Source organism: Anolis carolinensis, unplaced genomic scaffold (assembly GCF_035594765.1).
Source record: "Anolis carolinensis isolate JA03-04 unplaced genomic scaffold, rAnoCar3.1.pri scaffold_11, whole genome shotgun sequence".
NCBI lineage: Eukaryota > Metazoa > Chordata > Lepidosauria > Squamata > Dactyloidae > Anolis > Anolis carolinensis.
This window is the reverse complement of record NW_026943822.1, coordinates 15,545,837-15,567,088: the sequence shown is the minus strand read 5'-3', so window position 1 is coordinate 15,567,088 and position 21,252 is coordinate 15,545,837. Positions and strand designations below refer to the sequence as shown.

The 21,252-nt window shown below is 38.2% G+C and overlaps 1 protein-coding gene across 1 annotated transcript in view; it reads right to left on the bottom strand.

The window, feature by feature from the left end:
- The window catches only part of fbn1 (fibrillin 1), a 245,076-nt gene that overhangs the window by 181,752 nt on the left and 42,072 nt on the right, over nucleotides 1–21,252 (bottom strand). Inside the window, exons 5-6 of the mRNA XM_062963593.1 lie at nucleotides 10,807–10,902; nucleotides 4,219–4,314 (exon numbers count right to left, since the gene is read on the bottom strand). Coding sequence (XP_062819663.1) covers nucleotides 4,219–4,314; nucleotides 10,807–10,902 — 192 coding nt within the window. The remainder of the gene's footprint in view (nucleotides 1–4,218; nucleotides 4,315–10,806; nucleotides 10,903–21,252) is intronic.

Here is a 21,252-nt window from a genome sequence, read left to right as displayed (position 1 = left end):
CCCAAGGGTCTATTAGTATTATTATTTTATTGTATGACACAGCAAACAAGATAGATATGCTGGATTTCGTTTCACAAAATCACAAATCGAACACTTCCCAAGTGTCTAGGACTGTGTGATATATTTTCGGATGATGCGCGCAGATCCCAGTAGGGTGGCGTTTGCAGTTATTATTATTAGTATTATTATTATTATTATTATTGACATTGAGGCTGGGAGGCCATCCGTCAGGGGTGCTTTGCTTGTTCTTTCAGTGCACAAAGGCAGAAGGGGATTGGACTCAATGGCCCAAGGGTCTATTATTATTATTATTATTATTATTATTATTATTATTATTATTATTATTATTATTAGCATTGAGGCTGGGAGGCCATCTGTCAGGGGTGCTTTGCTTGTTCCTTTTGTGCACTAAGGCAGAAGGGGATTGGACTCAATGGCTCAAGGGGTCTCTTCCAATCCTTATTATTATTATTATTATTATTATTATTATTATTATTATTATTATTGCTTGGTGGCCAACTATAGTCCAGCCCTCTAATGGTCCAAAGGATTGTGAACTGGCCCCCTGTTTAAAAAATTTGGGGAGAGCCAACACTCCAGAAGAAAGGAGCAGAATTCAAAACGATCTTAACAGACTAGAGAGATGGGCCGAAACTAACAAAATGAAGTTCAACAGGGACAAATGCAAGATACTTCATTTCGGCAGAAAAAATGGAAATCAAAGATACAGAATGGGGGACGATGCCTGGCTCAACAGCAGTACGTGTGAAAAAGATCTTGGAGTCCTTGTGGACAACAAGTTAAACATGAGCCTACAATGTGATGCAGCTGCTAAAAAGCCAACGGGATTCTGGCCTGCATCAATAGGGGAATAGCGTCTAGATCCAGAAAAGTCATGCTCCCCTCTATTCTGCCTTGGTCAGACCACACCTGGAATCACACTGTGTCCAATTCTGGGCAGCACAATTGAAGGGAGATGTTGACAAGCTGGAGTTTGTCCAGAGGAGGGCAACTGGAATGATCAAGCGTCTGAAGAACAAGCCCTATGAGGAGCGGCTTAAAGAACTGGGCATGTTTAGCCTGCAGAAGAGAAGGCTGAGAGGAGACATGATGAGGGCCATGTATAAATAGGTGAGGGGAAGTCATAGGGAGGAGGGAGCAAGCTTGCTTTCTGCTGCCCTGCAGACTAAGGTATCACTGTAGATGCATATATTGTGCTGAAAGATTAGTACTATTTCATGTTTTTGCCCACATCTATGGCAGGCAACCCAGTAATATGAAACCCATTGACAACATATCTATATATATAAAAGGGTAATGAATAATAATAATAATAATAATAATAATAATAATAATAATAATAATAAATTTATTCTTATATCCCGCCCCATCTCCCCGAGGGGACTCGGGGCGGCTCACAACAATAATAAAAACAGTGACAAATTACACATTGTAAAATCAAACATGAAAAGCAGTCATACAATCAATACATACATCACATGTTAAAAACAAGGTGATAAAACAGTTCTAGGCCTAGGACAAAACAACAAAACTACACATTCCAGAAACACTAAACTTGGCAGCACAACCCCTCATCCATGCCTCTACGTTCATACAACAAAAAGAAAAGAAAAATAAAGTCCTAATTAGAGGGAGAGGAATAATTGTTTTTATCCAATTGCTGCCAGTTAGAAGGCTAAGCTCCGCCCACTTGGTCTCCTAGCAACCCACTCAGCCCAGGGGACAGGCAGAGTTAGGCCTCACTTAGGCCTCTTCCACACTGCCTATAAAATACAGATTATCTGATTTGAACTGGATTATATGGCAGTGTAGACTCAAGGCCCTTCCACACAGCTATATAACCCATTTATAGTGGACTTAATGTCAGGGGAAAAGCTTTACCCTTGACCTTAACTACCACCAATTCCTCAATACTTTATTTCCCATACCACCATACTTCGCCACAGCAACGCGTGGCCGGGCAAAGCTAGTCATATATATTTTTTCCAGACACCACATTAGCCCTTTTGTCCAAATTAAAACATATGTTATCTTCAAAACTCCCCCCTTAAAAAAAACCCAAACGATAATTGCAGTTAAACAGCTCTTGCTGTCATCTCACTCCAGAACACTGTTAAACTTGATTTAATTTCCTTGAAACTACTTCACTGGAGCAGATAAAGTAGGGCTGTGTTCTCATCTGGAAACAGCTGTGCGCGTCGCTATGGCTACCCAAAGCAAAAAAAAAAAAAAAAGTTCACCGCACTGATAGCAAATGCACACAAGTTTTACAGAAGAAGAACTCGGCAAAGCTAGTCAAAACAAAGCAGGAGACGTGAGGCCAGGACGGAGCATAACACTGGTACTTAAGTGTGGCTCCGGTTGCCAGAAAAACTGCCCAAGACATTTTTTTGTATATTAAACAGCAAGCTAAAATGTACTTGATTATATTTCTTTTTATTAGCCTGCCTTTGCATTTAAGAATAGAACCCCATCTAAAGAGGTTCACAGCAGGTTCACCCAACTATCCTTCATAAACATCTCTGCTATTAATAAAGGCTCCAACAGAACCAACCAATTACTATGGAAATATTATTCATGTCCATTGTGATGCCGCTAATATTTCATTTCCTTGTCTTAGGTGGGAATTCAGAGCCACCCTTGTTGTCTTCCCAACTACAGTAGAGTCTCACCTATCCAACATAAACGGGCCGGCAGAATGTTGGATAAGCAAATATGTTGGATAATAAGGAGGCATTTAGGAAAGGCCTATTAAACATCAAATTAGTTTATGATCTTACAAATTAAGCACCAAAACATCATGTTACACAACAAATTTGACAGAAAAAGTAGTTCAATATGCAGTAATGCTATGTAGTAATTACTGTATTTACAAATTTAGCACCAAAATATCACGATATATTGAAAAAATTGACTACAAAAATGCGTTGGATAATCCAGAATGTTGGATAAGTGAGACTCTACTGTATAAGGCAGTCCAAAACATAGTAGCGTTATATCGTGATTACTGTATTTATGAATTTAGCACCAAAATATCGCAATACAGTAGAGCCTCACTTATCCAAGCCTCGCTTATCCAAGCTTCTGAATTATCCAAGCCATTTTTGTAGTCAATGTTTTCAATATATCGTGATATTTTTGTGCTCAATTCATAAATACAGTAATTACAACATAACATTACTGTGTATTGAACTACTTTTTCTGTCAAATTTGTTGTATAACATGATGTTTTGGTGCTTAATCTGTAAAATCATAACCTAATTTGATGTTTAATAGGCTTCTCCTTAATCTAGCCTTATTATCCAAGATATTCGCTTATCCAAGCTTCTGCCGGCCCGTTTATGTTGGATAATTGAGACTCTACTGTATATTGAAAACATTGACTAAAAATAATTGGCTACTAACAAATTGACTACAAATAAAGATAGAATTGCATAAAATGAACTTACAATAGCAACATTGTTGGAAATTAAATCCATAAAAAGTTCAATCCTTGCTGCCTAGAGAAACAGCTGTGGATCAGGGCAGGAAGCAAAATGCATTGGATAATCCAGAGTGTTGGATAAGCGAATGTTGGATAAGTGAGACTCTACTTTACCAAAAATAATAGAGAAGTGAGAACCATTGCGCACATACAACAAAGAGGACAACATACCTAAATTATATTGGGCAAATAAGATGCATGAAACACAAATCCTGAAAGGTTAATTCTTTGCATAATTCCACCAGAGACTACAATCATAGAAAAATAAATATAATTCCCTTGGATTTCTTCCCAAGTCCATGTCATTTTAATATAGAAAGCTGTCCCAACTCCCTGTGGTTGGTTCGTGATTATATGGTTCATCTCATTACCGTCATCCGCAACAGTTCCAATCATTTGCTTTAAGTAATTGGACATTCTATGCAATTTTCCAGAATCTATTTCACAAATCACTCAAAAATTAAAAGAATTAATTCGTACTAGGTCAAGCATGGGCAAACTTTGGCCCTCCAGGTGTTTTGGACTGCAACTCCCACAATTCCTAACAGCCTACCGGCTGTTAGGAATTGTGGGAGTTGCAGTCCAAAACACCTGGAGGGCCAAAGTTTGCCCATGCCTGTACTAGTACGAATTAATTCTTTTAAATTTTGAGTGAATTAATTCAGAAGCAGCAGCAAGCTTTTACCTTTGAGAAAAAGGCACACTCTGCCTACCTCTTTCACACTGAGGTCCAGTAAAGCCGTAAGTGCAGGCACATCTGTTCGGGGCAACACACCTTCCTCCGTTCAGGCACCCGTTTTCGCAGACAGCTGCAAAGAGAAAGAGCAAAAGCGTTAGATGGCAAGCTAACACAGAGAGAAACCTGTTCAAACTGGTTCTCCAGCAGCAGGATAGCAACAGTGACAAAACCAATTCCTAGGTCCTTGCAAACTCAGCCAATTCTCCAGCAGCAGGATAGCAACAGTGACAAAACCAATTCCTAGGTCCTTGCAAACTCAGTCAATTCTCCAGCAGCAGGATAGCAACAGTGACAAAACCAATTCCTAGGTCCTTGCAAACTCAGCCAATTGGCTCCATGCATTTGATTTTCCAGTTAACACACATATAGTATCTTTGCATACCATGACAATTCAGAGCAGCCTACAAATTGGCAACAATTCAATGTCATATATAAATAAACAGGACCTCAAGATTGAACTTCAAAGACTCTGGCAGAAACCAGTGCAGGTGGTCCCAGTGGTGATTGGCACATTGGGTGCCGTTCTAAAAGATCTCAGCCAGCATTTGGAAACAACAGACATTGACAAAATCACGATCTGCCAACTGCAAAAGGCCACCCTACTGGGATTTGCACGCATCATCCGAAAATACATCACACAGTCCTAGACACTTGAGAAGTGTTCGACTTGTGATTTTGTGATACAAAATCCATCATATCTATCTTGTTTGCTGTGTCATAATAAAATAATAATAATACTGCTTGCATGTATGTTTGAGAATTGAGGGTTTCGTGCATAGGGAATGAAAATTCCCATATAAAAACTTTCTATTTCCCAAACTTTCTATTTCCTGACTTTCAAGAACATTTTTAAAAAAAGTTTATGATGAACTAGATGGAAGTCAATAGTTTTTTATATATATATATTTCTTTTTCTCTTTTTCTTTTTTCTTTTACTTTATTTCCTACTTTCTAATAACAATAAGTATTCTCCCACTTTCGATGTGAAGCTATTATTACAGTAGAGTCTCACTTATCCAACGTTCTGGATTATCCAACACATTTTTGTAGTCAATGTTTTCAATATATTGTGATATTTTGGTGCTAAACTCGTAAATGCAGTAATTACTACATAGCATTACTGCGTACTGAACTACCTTTTCTGTCAAATTTGTTGTATAACATGATGTTTTGGTGCTTAATTTGTAAAATTATAACTTAATTTGATGTTTAATAGGCTTTTCCTTAATCCCTCCTTATTATCCAACATATTCACTTATCTAACGTTCTGCCGGCCCGTTTATGTTGGATAAGTGAGACTCTACTGTAGTTGCTCATATATTTTCCTTTATCTTTTTTTTTAAACATAAAATCCTTAATAAAGATATTGTTTAAAAAAAACTTTCTATTTCCCCATTCCCTGTCTCCTTGCTCTTTCTAGGAAACCACACACAAAACTGCACAACTAGAATTACAGGCTTCTTTCTAAGAATATGATTTGCAGCTAAACACATTATTACAAATCCACATTGCTTGGCACAAGTACTTGTTGGAAAATGGATGGCCTGAGACTCTCGATAGACTTACACATTTTGACCGACAAGGAAGCCTTGCCAGGCGCTCTGAACTACCGGTACTTATAAAATCTATATCTATATATATATAAAGGTAATGAAATTTCGGCCTAGGACAAAACAACAAAACTACACATCCCAGAAACACTAAACTTGGCAGCACAACCCCTCATCCATGCCTCTACGTTCATACAACAAAAAGAAAAGAAAAATAAAGTCCTAATTAGAGGGAGAGGAATAATTGTTTTTATCCAATTGCTGCCAGTTAGAAGGCTAAGCTCCGCCCACTTGGTCTCCTAGCAACCCACTCAGCCCAGGGGACAGGCAGAGTTAGGCCTCACTTAGGCCTCTTCCACACTGCCTATAAAATACAGATGATTAGATTTGAACTCGATTATATGGCAGTGTAGATTCAAGGCCCTTCCACACAGCTGTATAACCCAGAATGCCAAGGCAGATAATCCACAGTATCTGCTTTCAACTGGATTATCTTGAGTCCCCACTGCCATATAATCCAGTTCAATGTGGATTTTATACAGTTGTGTAGAAGGGGCCACATATAATCCAGTTCTAAGCAAATAATACAAATACAGTAGAGTCTCACTTATCCAACACTCGCTTATCCAACATTCTGGATTATCCAATGCATTTCTGTAGTCAATGTTTTCAAAACATCATGATATTTTGGTGCTAAATTCATAAATACAGTAATTACTACATAGCATTACTGTATATTGAACTACTTTTTCTGTCAAATTTGTTGTATAACATGATGTTTTGGTGCTTAATTTGTAAAATCATAACTTATTTTGATGTTTAATAGGCTTTTTCTTAATCTCTCCTTATTATCCAACATATTCGCTTATCCAACATTCTGCCAGCCCGTTTATGTTGGATAAGTGAGACTCTACTGTGTGTGTGTGTGTATATATATATATATATATATATATATATATATATATATATATATATATAATATATATATAAAAATGACAGTGGTATAATAATACAGAACAATATAATCTCTAAAATCAGGACAGTAAATAAAGAACCACACTCTGAAAACAGGGGAATTCCAGACAGGAAACAATCAGGGCCAGCTAACACCTCCCAACAAAGGAGTCCCCAGGGAGGAAACAACCAGGCTTTGAAGCTGCAAGGCCATTCAATGCTAATCAAGGTGACTAATTACAACATTCATACTTGCTTCCACAAATAAAAACCCACTTAGGACTATGCCACAGCAACACGTGGCCGGGCACAGCTAGTACACTTATAATCACACATTTCAGAAGAGACTAACATCAAACGTGGATAACAGCTTTTATATGTGGGCACCCTGATCATTCAGAAATCAGACGGAGCGACAATCCTGCCCTTTTTACACATAGAGAAAAGACTGCTAACTCTTATTAGATTACACAGTCAGTCTTCCAAGTAGAATACTGGCCTTGCACAAATGCAATGCAAACCCACATCAATTCATCCTTAGATCCCAGGACCTCATCAGATGGAAAACGAGATACTGTTTTCTTTTGGGACCAGGATACATACGGCATGCACATGATACTGATCACTCTTGTGTACCTTTCCTTTCAGTTGTAAATAAAATAAGACACTTGGTCTGTTTGCACAGTCTTCTGTTGATCCCTCCCATTCCAAGGTTTTTTTTTTCCTTTCCCCCCAAATCTTTTGCAGCTACCGTGTTTTCCCGAAAATAAGACAGTGTCTTATATTATTTTTTACTCCCAAAGATGCGCTAAGTCTTACTTTCAGGGGGTGTCTTATTTTTCCATGAAGAAGAATTCATATTCATTGTTGAACAAAAAAAAATTATTCTATACTGTACAGTAGTTGTCATCACAAACCAACATAACTAAACCAGACAAACTGTGACTCCTGTCAAGAATTTCTTGTTACTACCATTATTTCCATATACAACTGGTATGTAAGCCACCCCGAGTCCCTCTGGGGAGATGGAGGTGGGGTATAAAAATAAAATAATTATATTATTATTATTATTATTATTATTATTATTATTATTATTATTATTATTATGTACATTTACCAATCCTGCATGCTATGGTGTTTTGTTTGGCGGGCGCCGGGCATGCTTCCAAACAAAAACATTGCTAGGTCTTACTTTCGGGGGAGGCCTTATATTTAGCAATTCAGCAAAATTTCTACTAGGTCTTATTTTTTGGGGATGTCTTATTTTCAGGGAAACAGGGTATGCAATTTTGAGATTTTGGAGGACTGTTCTCGCAGTCTCACTCCCAATGCCTAGTGTTTTCCAGACCGTACATGGCACAACAACTGCAGTTAAGCATACATTACATCAGGGGTCCCCAAACTTTTTAAACAGGGGGCAAGTTCACAATCCTTCGGACCATTGGAGAGCCAGACTATAGTTGGCCACCAAGCAATAATAATAATAATAATAATAACAACAACAGCAATAATAATAAAAAGAGGGCTGGAAGACACCCTTTGGGCCATTGAGTCCAATCCCCTTCTGCCTTTGTGCACCGAAAGCACAAGCAAAGCACCCCTGACAGATGGCCACCCAGCCTCAATGTTAATAAATAATAATAATAATAAAGAAAGTTGGAAGAGACCCTTTGGGCCATTGAGTCCAATCCCCTTCTGCCGTTGTGCACCGAAAGCACAAGCAAAGCACCCCTGACAGATGGCCACCCAGCCTCAATGTTAATAAATAATAATAATAATAAAGAAGGTTGGAAGAGACCCTTTGGGCCATTGAGTCCAACCCCCTTCTGCCTTTGTGCACCGAAAGCACAAGGAAAGCACCCGTGACAGATGGCCACCCAGCCTTAATGTTAATAATAATAATAATAATAATAATAATAATAATAATAATAATAATAAAGAAGGTTGGAAGAGACCCTTTGGGCCATTGAGTCCAATCTCCTTCTGCCTTTGTGCACCGAAAGCACAAGCAAAGCACCCCTGACAGATGGCCACCCAGCCTCAATGTTAATAAATAATAATAATAATAATAAAGAAGGTTGGAAGAGACCCTTTGGGCCATTGAGTCCAATCTCCTTCTGCCTTTGTGCACCGAAAGCACAAGCAAAGCACCCCTGACAGATGGCCACCCAGCCTCAATGTTTAATAAATAATAATAATGATAATAATAATACAGTAGAGTCTCACTTATCCAACACTCGCTTATCCAATGTTCTGGATTATCCAACGCATTTTTGTAGTCAATGTTTTCAATATATCATGATATTTTGGTGCTAAATTCATAAATGCAGTAATTACAGCATAACATTACTGCATATTGAACTACTTTTTCTATCAAATTTGTTGTATAACATGATGTTTGGGTGCTTAATTTGTAAAATCATAACCTAATTTGATGTTTAATTGGCTTTTCCTTAATCTCTCCTAATTATTCAACATATTTGCTTATCCAACGTTCTGCCGGCCTGTTTACGTTGGATAAGCGAGACTCTACTGTAATAATAAAGAGGCTTGGAAGAGACCCCTTGGGCCATTTTGTCCAATCCTCTTCTGCCTCTGTGGACCAAAAGCACAAGCAAAGCACCCCTGACAGATGGCCACCCAGCTTTTATGATGATGATGATAATGATGATGATGATGATGATGATGATGATGATGATGATAATAATGGTTGTAAGAGAAGAAGAGACCCCTTGGGTCATTTAGCCCAACCCCTTTCAGCCCTTGTGCCGTGGGGGCCGGATAAATGGCTTCGGTGGGCCGCATCCGGTCCCCGGGCCTTACTTTGGGGACCCCTGAATTACATGATCTGTACAACTTGGAAGAGACTCACTGGAATATACCAAAAAAGCCAATTCTGAGCCCACTGTGATGCCTCAATTGGGGCTTACAACATATTCTTCAAGGGTCCCTCTGCAGTTTATTCTCCATACACAATGTGGCAGGATGGGCATCCCACAACGGACAAGTTCTAAGTTACCACATCCCTTCCCAAAGTCTTTGAGAATGGTCAGAAAACAAGAATGGCAACACTGAGCATTATCCAATTATGATGAATTTGTCTGATGCTAATTTTAATTGTTCTAGTCAGAAAGAATTCTTCTGGCACCCACTGCAAAGTCACGTGCTATGGCTGAAAAATTCCACTGCAGTCAACCAGCAGTTTGCGGAGTACAACAGATGTAGCCCTTTCCAAAGAAATAACCACGTGAGTCGGTTGTGGAATAAAGAGGGGAAAGGGATCTAGTAGCGATGTGTTGTCGAAGGCTTTCATGGCTGGAATCACTGGGTTGCTGTGAGTTTTCTGGGCTGTACGGCCATGTTCCAGAAGCATTCTCTCCTGATGTTTCACCCACATCTATGGCAGGCATCCATAGATCTGTTGGAAACTATGCTAGTGGGGTTTATACATCTGTGAAATGTCCAGGGTAGGAGAAAGAACTCTTGTCCGTTCTAACCACATTTTCCTCCCCTACACAAAAAAGTACTAAAATCCACACTTCTTAGCTTTAAAGAAGTGGACCATGCCAACTGAGTCCTAACCTATTATATTACACTAGCTGTGCCCGGCCACGCGTTGCTGTGGCAAAATGGTGGTGGTATTGGTTAAAAATTGTTGTGTAATTTTTATTTGATGTTATTTGCAATTTTTTATTAATTTTATTGTAAGTTATATTTTTATTTATTATATTTTATTATTTTCTTGTATTATTTTTAGTTATTTTCTGTTATTATAGTATTTTATTGTATTAATTTTTAGTGTTTATTATTATTTTTTATTGGGTTGCTAGGAGACCAAGTTGGAGGAGCTTAGCCTTCTAACTGGCAGCAATTGGATAAAAGCAATTATTCCTCTCTCTCTAATTAGGACTTTATTTTTCTTTTCTTTTTGTTGTATCAACCTAGAGGCGTGGATGATGGGTTGTGTTGTCAAATTTCGAGGTTGGGGGGCCTGTAGTTTTGTTGTTTTGTGGGTCGCCATGATGCCATCACTCTTTTATATATAAAGATTTACTTACGTTGTCCACAGTACGTCCCGGCATATCCCTTCTGACAGAGGCAATGGTCATCACTACAAGTGCCGCCATTCATACACCTGATGTTGCAGTGTTGCACTAAAAAAGAAAGACAACACATTACTCAACTGCACTTTAATTCGATATAGCCACGGGGTCTATTCCCATCCCAAGTTATCCTCTCCAAAGTTACAAGAGTCTTACTGTTCTTGTTACTGTTACTATTATCATTCACAGTAAGCTTTAAGAACAATAAAGTTGCCGTGATAGTTCTAGAATAAACAAACAGAAGTTGGAAACAAATACTGTTCGACATAACTTTTTTATTCCTATGGAACTGCAGAACACAAAGAATATAAATAATAATGCAGTAATATTATCTACTAGCTGTGCCCGGCCACGCGTTGCTGTGGCAAAGTGGTGGTGGTATTGGTTAAAAATTGTTGTGGAATTTTTATTTGACATTATTTGCATTTTTTTTTATTAATTTTATTGTAAGTTATATTTTTATTTATTATATTTTATTATTTTCTTGTATTATTTTTAGTTATTTTCTGTTATTATAGTATTTTATTGTATTAATTTTTAGTGTTTTTAATTATTTTTTATTGGGTTGCTAGGAGACCAAGTTGGAGGAGCTTAGCCTTCTAACTGGCAGCAATTGGATAAAAGCAATTATTCCTCTCTCTCTAATTAGGACTTTATTTTTCTTTTCTTTTTGTTGTATCAACCTAGAGGCGTGGATGATGGGTTGTGTTGTCAAATTTTGAGGTTGGGGGGCCTGTAGTTTTGTTGTTTTGTGGGTTGCCGTGATGCCATCACTCTTTTATATATAGAGATTGCTATGACTTAAATACAGTAGAGTCTCACTTATCCAACACTCGCTTATCCAACGTTCTGGATTATCCAACGCATTTTTGTAGTCAATGTTTTCAATATATCATGATATTTTGGTGCTAAATTCGTAAATACAGTAATTACTAGATAGCATTACTGTGCATTGAACTACTTTTTCGGTAAAATTTGTTGTATAACATGATGTTTGGGTACTTAATTTGCAAAATCATAACCTAATTTGATGTTTAATAGGCTTTTCCTTAATCTCTCCTTATTATCCAACATATTCGCTTATCCAACGTTCTGCCGGCCCGTTTACGTTGGATAAGCGAGACTCTACTGTACTTGTATCACACCTAGATTACGGTAGAGTCTCACTAATCCAAGCCTCGCTTATCCAAGCCTCTGGATAATCCAAGCCATTTTTGTAGTCAATGTTTTCAATATATCGTGATATTTTGGTGCTAAATTTGTAAATACAGTAATTACAACATAACATTACTGCGTATTGAACTACTTTTTCTGTCAAATTTGTTGTATAACATGAAGTTTTGGTGCTTAATTTGTAAAATCATAACCTAATTTGATGTTTAATAGGCTTTTCCTTAATTCTTCCTTATTATCCAAGATATTCGCTTATCCAAGCTTCTGCCGGCCAGTTTAGCTTGGATAAGTGAGACTCTACTGTATTTCCGTATCCCTCTCATTATGCCTTTACCACTTATTAAAAATCACTGATCTACAAAACATTTAGCACCAGTGGACATGCGAGATGTTTCACTAAGTTGCATCCTATATAGGCTCTGAGAGAATTCACAAAAGAGGGTATTTAGAATGTGGGTCAATGGGAAAATGTGGAGTCATAATTTTGATTCCAAACAGTCATAGTTTTGATTCCAAAAATGTCTGAGTTTCGCGTCCAGGCAACTCTTCCAGTAAGTATCCGGCCTTGGGTTTTTTTTCTAAATAATCCTTCCCAAAGTATACACCAAAGAATGTTGTTATGATTTCAAATTTCTCTGTGGGAAGGGAGGAAGGAATTCGATGGGACAGAATCTCCTCTCAACATTATTGAAATTTTCGAAGAACTTGCACCAATTGATTTTCTTCCTGCCCTGTCACCAGGTCTTGGCAACATTTTACTCACAACCAAGAAGATAAAATTCAAACGGTGGCAGCAAGCAGAATGCAGAATGACTCTAGCTCCGACACAATAAACATTATACCACATTGCCGTTCATAACTGCCTTCAAGTTGAGTTCAACTTATGGCAACCCCATGAATGAGAGACATCCAAGTCACCAACAACCCTACTCGAGTTTTGCAGATTCAAGGCTATGGCTTCCTTGACTAAGTCAATCCATCTGGAATGTAGTCATATTATTTTCTTCTGCCGTACCTAATGTTACAGTGGTCAACATATCTTTCGGTGTCTCAAATGTTAGACCTGTTTTGGAGTATGTCTGACCTGCTGATTCCAAAAATGGCACCAGTTTTCCCCTATCGGCTCTAGCTTTTGAAATACAGAACATATACCATCTATCAGTCACCATCTGCTTATCCATAAAAAGCTATGATAATTATATCGAAGAAGCTGATGCTGTTTATCCAATGCAATTTTCTGCATCAGCACCCCAAAGAATTCCAGGAACAGGCCTTAAAACTAAGACACCAAGAAAAAAAAAGTATATTGGGGTTGTATTGCTTAAAATTTTATATAATGTGATTTTGTTTTGCAATGGTACCTGTTTTATATGAATTGTTGTTTGGTAGATTGTTTTATATGAATTGTTGTTTTTACATTGTTTTTAGGCATTGAATTTTTGCCTATTTATTGTAAGCCACTTTGAGTCCCCTCGGGGAGAAAGGCGGGGTAAAAGTGATGTAAATAAATAAATAATAAATAGAGTCGAGTCTCACCGGTTTAGCTTGGAAAAGTGAGACTCTACTGTAATTGTATTATTGTTGTTTCTAGTGAGTCCTGTCCAGGGCCAGCCCTAGGTATTTTTCAAGTGTAGGCGAACAGAATTTTGGCACATACACACACACCCCAAACCAATCACTGAAAAATTAAAGTGTTGGATAAGCGAAAATGTTGGATAATAAGGAGGGATTAAGGAAAAGCCTTCCAATGTAATCAAATTACATTAAGATTTTACAAATTAAGCACCAAAACATCATGTTTTACAACAAATCAACAGATAAAGCAGTTCAATACATGGTAATGTTATGTAGGAATTACTATATTTGCGAATTTAGCACCAAACATTGAACAGGGATATAGGGCAGTGTGGAGTTAGATAACCCAGTTCAAAGCAGATATTGCGGGTTATTCTGCCTTGATATTCTGGGTTATAAGAGCCCTGAGGGTCCTTCCACACAGCCATATAACCCAGAATATCAAGGCAGATAATTAAAAGGCCACTGAAAGGGAATCTGGCCCCCGGTATTAAAAAAAAACTCTAAAATCAGGACAATAAATAAAGAACAACTCTCTGAAAACAGGAGAAATCCAGACAGTAAACAATCAGGGACAGCTAACACCTCCCAAAAAAAGATTCTCCCAGGCAAGAAGAAGCCAGGCCTTGAAGCCACAGGGTCATTAAATGCTAATTAAGGTGATTAATTACAACACTCACACTTGCTTCAAAGAAGAGTTCTTTCTCCCACTCTGGACCTTCTACAGATATATAAACCCCACTTACCTAGCTTCCAAGTTCCCACAGACCTCACAATCTCTGAAGGCCCCAAAGGTGGGTCCACGCAGGCCGGAAGGCCCAGCGCAGGCACCGGAAGACCCAGCACAGCCACCGGGAGACCCGAAGGAGAAGGAGGTGGGAGGTGGCGCCATCCTCCCGGGGGCCTCAACTGCACCCCCGGGACGATGGCGCCATAGGCAAGTGACTAATTCGCCTCGCGGTTGGATCGCCCCTGGTCCTGTCTTCTTATGATAGAGGCCAAAGTGTGACAGTCTCAATTTAGTCATCTTAGTTTCTAGGGCAGTGGCTCTCAACCTGTAGGTATCCAGATGTTTTGGCCTTCAACTCCCAGAAATCTTAACAGCTGGTAAACTGGCTGCGATTTCTGGGAGTTGTGGGTCAAAACACCTAGGGACCCACAGGTTGAAAACCACTGCTCTAGGGAGATGTCAGGCTTGATTTGCTTGACAGCCCATTTATTTGTCATGACATAAGCTTCCATTGAAAACCACCCTCGGGCCCGGGCTGTGGCGCAGGCGGGAGAGCAAGCCAGTGCCATTAACTGCAATGAATCACTCTGACCAGGAGGTCATGAGTTCGAGCCCCGCTCGGAGCCTATGTTTGTTTGTCTTTGATCTATGTTAAAAGGCATTGAATGTTTGCCTATATGTGTAATGTGGATTATATGGCAGTGAAAAGACTTGTAGTCTGCTCTCCTTGCCCTGAGTCCCCTTCGGGGTGAGAAGGGCGGAATAGAAATGCTGTAAATAAATAAATTACACTGAGCACAGAGACATGGCAATGGTTTACTACTTCCTGCATATCTATGGTAGAAAACCTATATTCCTAGCACTGGCAACTCAAGTGGCAACCAAATGAAGGATTATCAGAATTGGGACATGTTTGGGGTTTAGTTGAAAGGCGTGGAAATTAAGCTGAACAGTCTTCCTTTAGAGAAAATGTCGGGTCATATCATCATCCACCTCATTTATTTCAATGGCACTAACCAGTAGCCAAAATCTGGAATCTAACCGGCTGGCAAAACTTGAAAGCCTGCATGGCAGGGTGCCGATAATAAGGATGAAGTGGGAAGGAACACTTAAACCCTGGGTTCTTCACTGCTGTTGGGAAAGAAAAGTCTAGCAATGTGGTTCTTTGCTTGCTGCTGGAGAACAGATGCCAACTAGAGCAGACACTCTAAATAACAGATTCCATCTCAACAGGAACCCATGAAAAGCTCCTCCCGAGATAAGATTTCCATTAGGTTAGTATTTTGCTGCACTTTCAGAGACCCGGCATGTTTACTGATGACCTCAAAGTAAAGAATATTGTAATATGAGACAGCTTTATTTTGTGGTCAGGTATAGAACCTAAATATTCTAGAGATGAGATGCCATCTGATTTAGAAGTTAAGCAGGGTCAGCCCTTATTAGCACTTGGATGGGAGGCTGTCAATGAATACCACGTGCTGCGGGCTATATTCTAGAGGAAGAAACCACCAAATCAATTTCTAAGTATGCCTTGCATAAAAAACCCTATGATATTAATGGGGTGGCCATACCTTGGAGATGACTTGAAGACATATGAACACACAGTAATCCCATAAGCATCTTGTCCTTGACACTATTTCACAGTATTAGGTCCCATCTAACCTATATAATGGCACTCCATGCAGTCATGCCGGCCACATGACCTTGGAGGTGTCTACGGACAATGCCGGCTCTTCGGCTTAGAAATGGAGATGAGCACCAACCCCCAGAGTCGGACACGACTGGACTTAATGTCAGGGGAAAACCTTTACCTTTACTTCTGTATATATAAAAGAGTGATGGCATCACGGCGACCCACAAAACAACAAAACTACAGGCCCTCCAACCTCGAAATTTGACAACACAACCCATCATCCACGCCTCTAGGTTGATACAACAAAAAGAAAAGAAAAATAAAGTCCTAATTAGAGAGAGAGGAATAATTGCTTTTATCCAGTTGCTGCCAGTTAGAAGGCTAAGCTCCTCCAATTTGGTCTCCTAGCAACCCAAAAAAAAGTAATAAAAAACACTAAAAAATTAATACAATAAAATACTATAATAACAGAAAATAACTAAAAATAATACAAGAAAATAATAAAATATAATAAATAAAAATATAACTTACAATAAAATTAATAAAAAAAATGCAAATAACGTGAAATAAAAAGTACACAACAATTTTTAACCAATACCACCACCACTTTGCCACAGCAACGCATGGCCGGGCACAGCTAGTATATCATTATTATCTATTATTATAATATATTATAATATATAATATCTATTATAAAATTATACATTTTATTATATGTTATATATTATATCATCTATGTTTATTATTATCATTATTATCTATTACTATTATCGATTATTATTATCTATTATTATATATTATAATATATAATATCTATTATGTTATATATTTTATTATTATATAAAGGTAAAGGTAAAGGTTTCCCTGACATTAAGTCCAGTCATGTCTGGACTTAATAATTATATTATTATCTATTATCTATTATTATCCATTATATTATCTATTATCTAGTAACCTATATAATCCAGTTTCTGTATCCATGTTATCTGCTTTGGACTGGATTATATGGCAGTAATTAAATGATGATGATGATGATGATAAAACTGAATTAATTCAACAGTATAGATCAGGGATCCTCAAACTTTTTAAGTGGAAGGCCGGTTCATGGTCCCCCCAGATTGTTGAGGGGCTGAATTATCATTAAAAAATTACAAATTCCTATGCACACTGCACATGTCTTATTTGTAGTGCAAAATAAAAAAAACCCAACATTTATTTATTTATTTATTTATTTACTACATTTATACCCTACCCTCTCTCACCCCGAAGGGGACTCAGAGCCGCTTAAAAGTTGTATGTACAAACAATATATTATATTGGGTTGTTGTATGTCTTTCGGGCTGTGTGGCCATGTTCCAGAAGCATTCTCTCCTGACGTTTCGCCCACATCTATGGCAGGCATCCTCAGAGGTTGTGAGGTATGGAGAAAACTAAGCAAAGATGTTAATATATATCTGTGGAAAGTCTAGGGTGAGAGAGGTCAGTGTGAATGTTGTGTAGTTAATCACTTTAATTAGCATTGAAAAGCTTATCTGCTGTCTTCTTCCTGCCTCTGGGGCATCCTTTGTTTAGAGTCGTTAACTGCCCTTGGTTGATTCATGTCTGGAAATCCTCTGTTTTCAGAGTATTGCTTTTTATTTACTGTTCTGATTTTTGAGTTTTTTAATACTGGTAGCCAGATTTTGTTCATTTTCATGGTTTCTTCCTTTCTGTTGAAGTTGTCCACATGCTTGTGGATTTCAATGGCTTCTCTGTGTAGTCTGACATGATAGTTGTTAGAATGGTCCAGCATTTTTGTGTTCTCAAATAGTATTCTGTGTCCAGGCTGGTTCACCAAATGCTCTGTAGTTAATCAAATGATTAACTACACAACATTCACACTGACCTCTCTCACCCTAGACTTTCCACAGATATATATTAACCTCTTTGCTTAGTTTTCTCCATACCTCACAACCTCTGAGGATGCCTGCCATAGATGTGGGCGAAACGTCAGGAGAGAATGCTTCTGGAACATGGCCACACAGCCCGAAAGACATACAACAACCCTGTGATCCCGGCCATGAAAGCCTTCGACAACACAATATATTATATTATTAGCATAGCACAATATTAGCAATATATATTACTACTAGCTGTGCCCGGCCACGCGTTGCTGTGGCAAAGTGGTGGTGGTATTGGTTAAAAATTGTTGTGTAATTTTTATTTGATGTTATTTGCATTTTTTAAATTAATTTTATTGTAAGTTATATTTTATTTATTATATTTTATTATTTTCTTGTATTAATTTTAGTTATTTTCTGTTATTATAGTATTTTATTGTATTAATTTTTAGTGTTTTTAATTATTTTTATTGGGTTGCTAGGAGACCAAGTTGGAGGAGCTTAGCCTTCTAACTGGCAGCAATTGGATAAAAGCAATTATTCCTCTCTCTCTAATTAGGACTTTATTTTTCTTTTCTTTTTGTTGTTTCAACCTAGAGGCGTGGATGATGGGTTGTGTTGTCAAATTTCGAGGTTGGGGGGCCTGTAGTTTTGTTGTTTTGTGGGTCGCCGTGATGCCATCACTCTTTTATATATATAGATTATTATCATAGCACAATATTAGCATTATATATGACTATATTGTACTATACCACTATACCATAATATTATTAGTAATGTTACATTTGATATATAATATATAATTCATATTATTACATTATACAATATTATTATGTTGTATTATTATTATTATTAGCCGTCCTGAGTCCCATGCTGGGTGAGAAGGGCGGGGTAGAAATCTATATATATAAAAGAGTGATGGCATCAGGGCAGTGGACAAAACAACAAAAGTACAGGCCCCGCAACCTCGAAATTTGACAACACAACCCATCATCCATGCCTCCAGGTTGATACAACAAAAAGAAAAGAAAAATAAAGTCCTAATTAGAGGGAGAGCAATAATTTTTTTATCCAATTGCTGCCAGTTTAGAGGGGTAATCTCTGCCCACTTGGTTGCCTAGCAACCAGCCAAGGGACAGCCAGGCTTCAGTTAGGGGACAGGCTGATTTAGGCCTCACTTAGGCTTCTTCCACAGATTATCTGATTTTAACTGGATTATATGGCAGTGTAGACTCAAGGCCCTTCTACACAGCTTTATAACCCATTTATAATCTTACATTATCTGCTTTGCACTGGATTATCTTGACTCCACACTGCCATATAATCCACTTCAGTGTGCATTTTATACAGCTGTGAAGAAGGGGCCTCATATAATCCAGTTCTAAGCAGATAATTTAAGATTATCAATATACAGTAGAGTCTCACTTATCCAACATAAACAGGCCGGCAGGATAAGTGAATATGTTGGATAATAAGAAGGGATTCAGGAAAAGCCGATTAAACATCAAATTAGGTAATCGTTATACAAATTAAGCACCAAAACATCATGTTATACAACAAATTTGACAGAAAAAGTAGTTCCATGCGCAGTAATGCTATGTAGTAATTACAGTAGAGTCTCACTTATCCAACACTCGCTTATCCAATGTTCTGGATTATCCAATGCATTTTTGTAGTCAATGTTTTCAATATATTGTGATATTTTGGTGCTAAATTCATAAATACAGTAATTACTACATAGCATTACTGCGTATTGAACTACTTTTTCTGCCAAATTTGTTGTCTAAGATGATATTTTGGTGCTTCATTTGTAAAATCATAACCTAATTTGATGTTTAATAGGCTTATCCTTAATGCCTCCTTATTATCCAACATATTCGCTTATCCAATATTCTGCCAGCCTGTTTATGTTGGATAAGTGAGACTCTACTGTACTGTATTTACAAATTTACCACTACAATATCACAATGAATTTAAAACACTGACTACAAAAACATTGATTATGAAAAGGCAGACTGCGTTGGATAATCCAGAACATTATATACGTGAATGTTGGATAAGTGAGATTCTACTTTAATATGAAATAATTACTGGGATAGAATAATGCAGAACAATATAATCTCTAAAACCAGGACAGTAAATAAACAGGGGAATTCCACACAGGAAACAATCAGGGCCAGCTAACACCTCCCAACAAAGTATTCCCATCATCAAAGTCTGGCAAATCCTCTGTTTTCTCAGGGCCACAGACAGTAGAAGCACATAAAATATTGCAAACAACACCACTCTGAAAACAAGGGAATTCCAGACAGGAAAGAATCAGGGCCAGCTAACACCTCCCAACAAAAAATTCACTCAGGGAGGAAGCAGCCAGGCTTTAAAGCTGCAAGGCCATTACATCCTAATCATTTTTCCTAATTGCAGCATTCATACTTGCCTCCAACAGACAAAAAAAATCAAATCAGAAATATTGTATATTCACAACCTTTAGGAAATAATATCCCCTGATGGCGCAGCGTGTTAAAGCGCTGAGCTGCTGAACTTCTGGACCGAAAGGCTGCAGGTTTGAATTGGGGGATCGGAGAGCCCCCACTGTTAGCCCCAGCTTCTGCCAACCCAGAAGTTCAAAAACATGCAAATGTGAGTGCATCAATAGGTACTGCTCTGGCGGGAAGGTAACGCCGCTCTATGCAGTCATCCCACATGACCTTGGAGGAGTCTATGGACAACGCTGGCTCTTCGGCTTAGAAATGGAGATGAGCACCAACACTCTGAGTCAGACATGACTGGACTTAATGTCAGGGGAAAACGTTTACCCTTTACCTTAACTACCACCAGTTCCTCAATACTTTATTTCCCATACCACCATATTTTGCCACAGCAACGCGTGGCCGGGCACAGCTAGTACTGTAATAAATAAATAAATATTATATTGTACTAGCTGTGCCTGGCCACGTGTTGCTGTGGCATTGTCTGGTGGTGTTGGTGAGAAATTGTTGAGGTAGTGGTGGCATTGAATGTCTGTTGTATGGTTGTCTTTATGTTTAGTATGCACACTGAAGTGGATTATATGTCAGTGTGGAGTCAAGATAATCCAGTTCAAAGCAGATAATATAAGATTCTAAATAGGTTATATAGCTGTGTGGAAGGGCCTTGAGTCTACATTGCCATATAATCCAGTTAAAATCTGATAATCTGTGGAAGAGGCCTAAGTGAGGCCTAACTGTGCCTGTCCCCTGGGCTGAGTAGGTTGCTAGGAGACCAAGTGGGTGGAGCTTAGCCTTCAAACTGGCAGCAATTGGATAAAAACTATTATTCCTCTCCCTGTAATTAGGACTTTATTTTTCCTATCCTTTTTGTTGTATCAACCTAGAGCCGTGAATGATGGGTTGTGTTGTCAAATTTCGAGG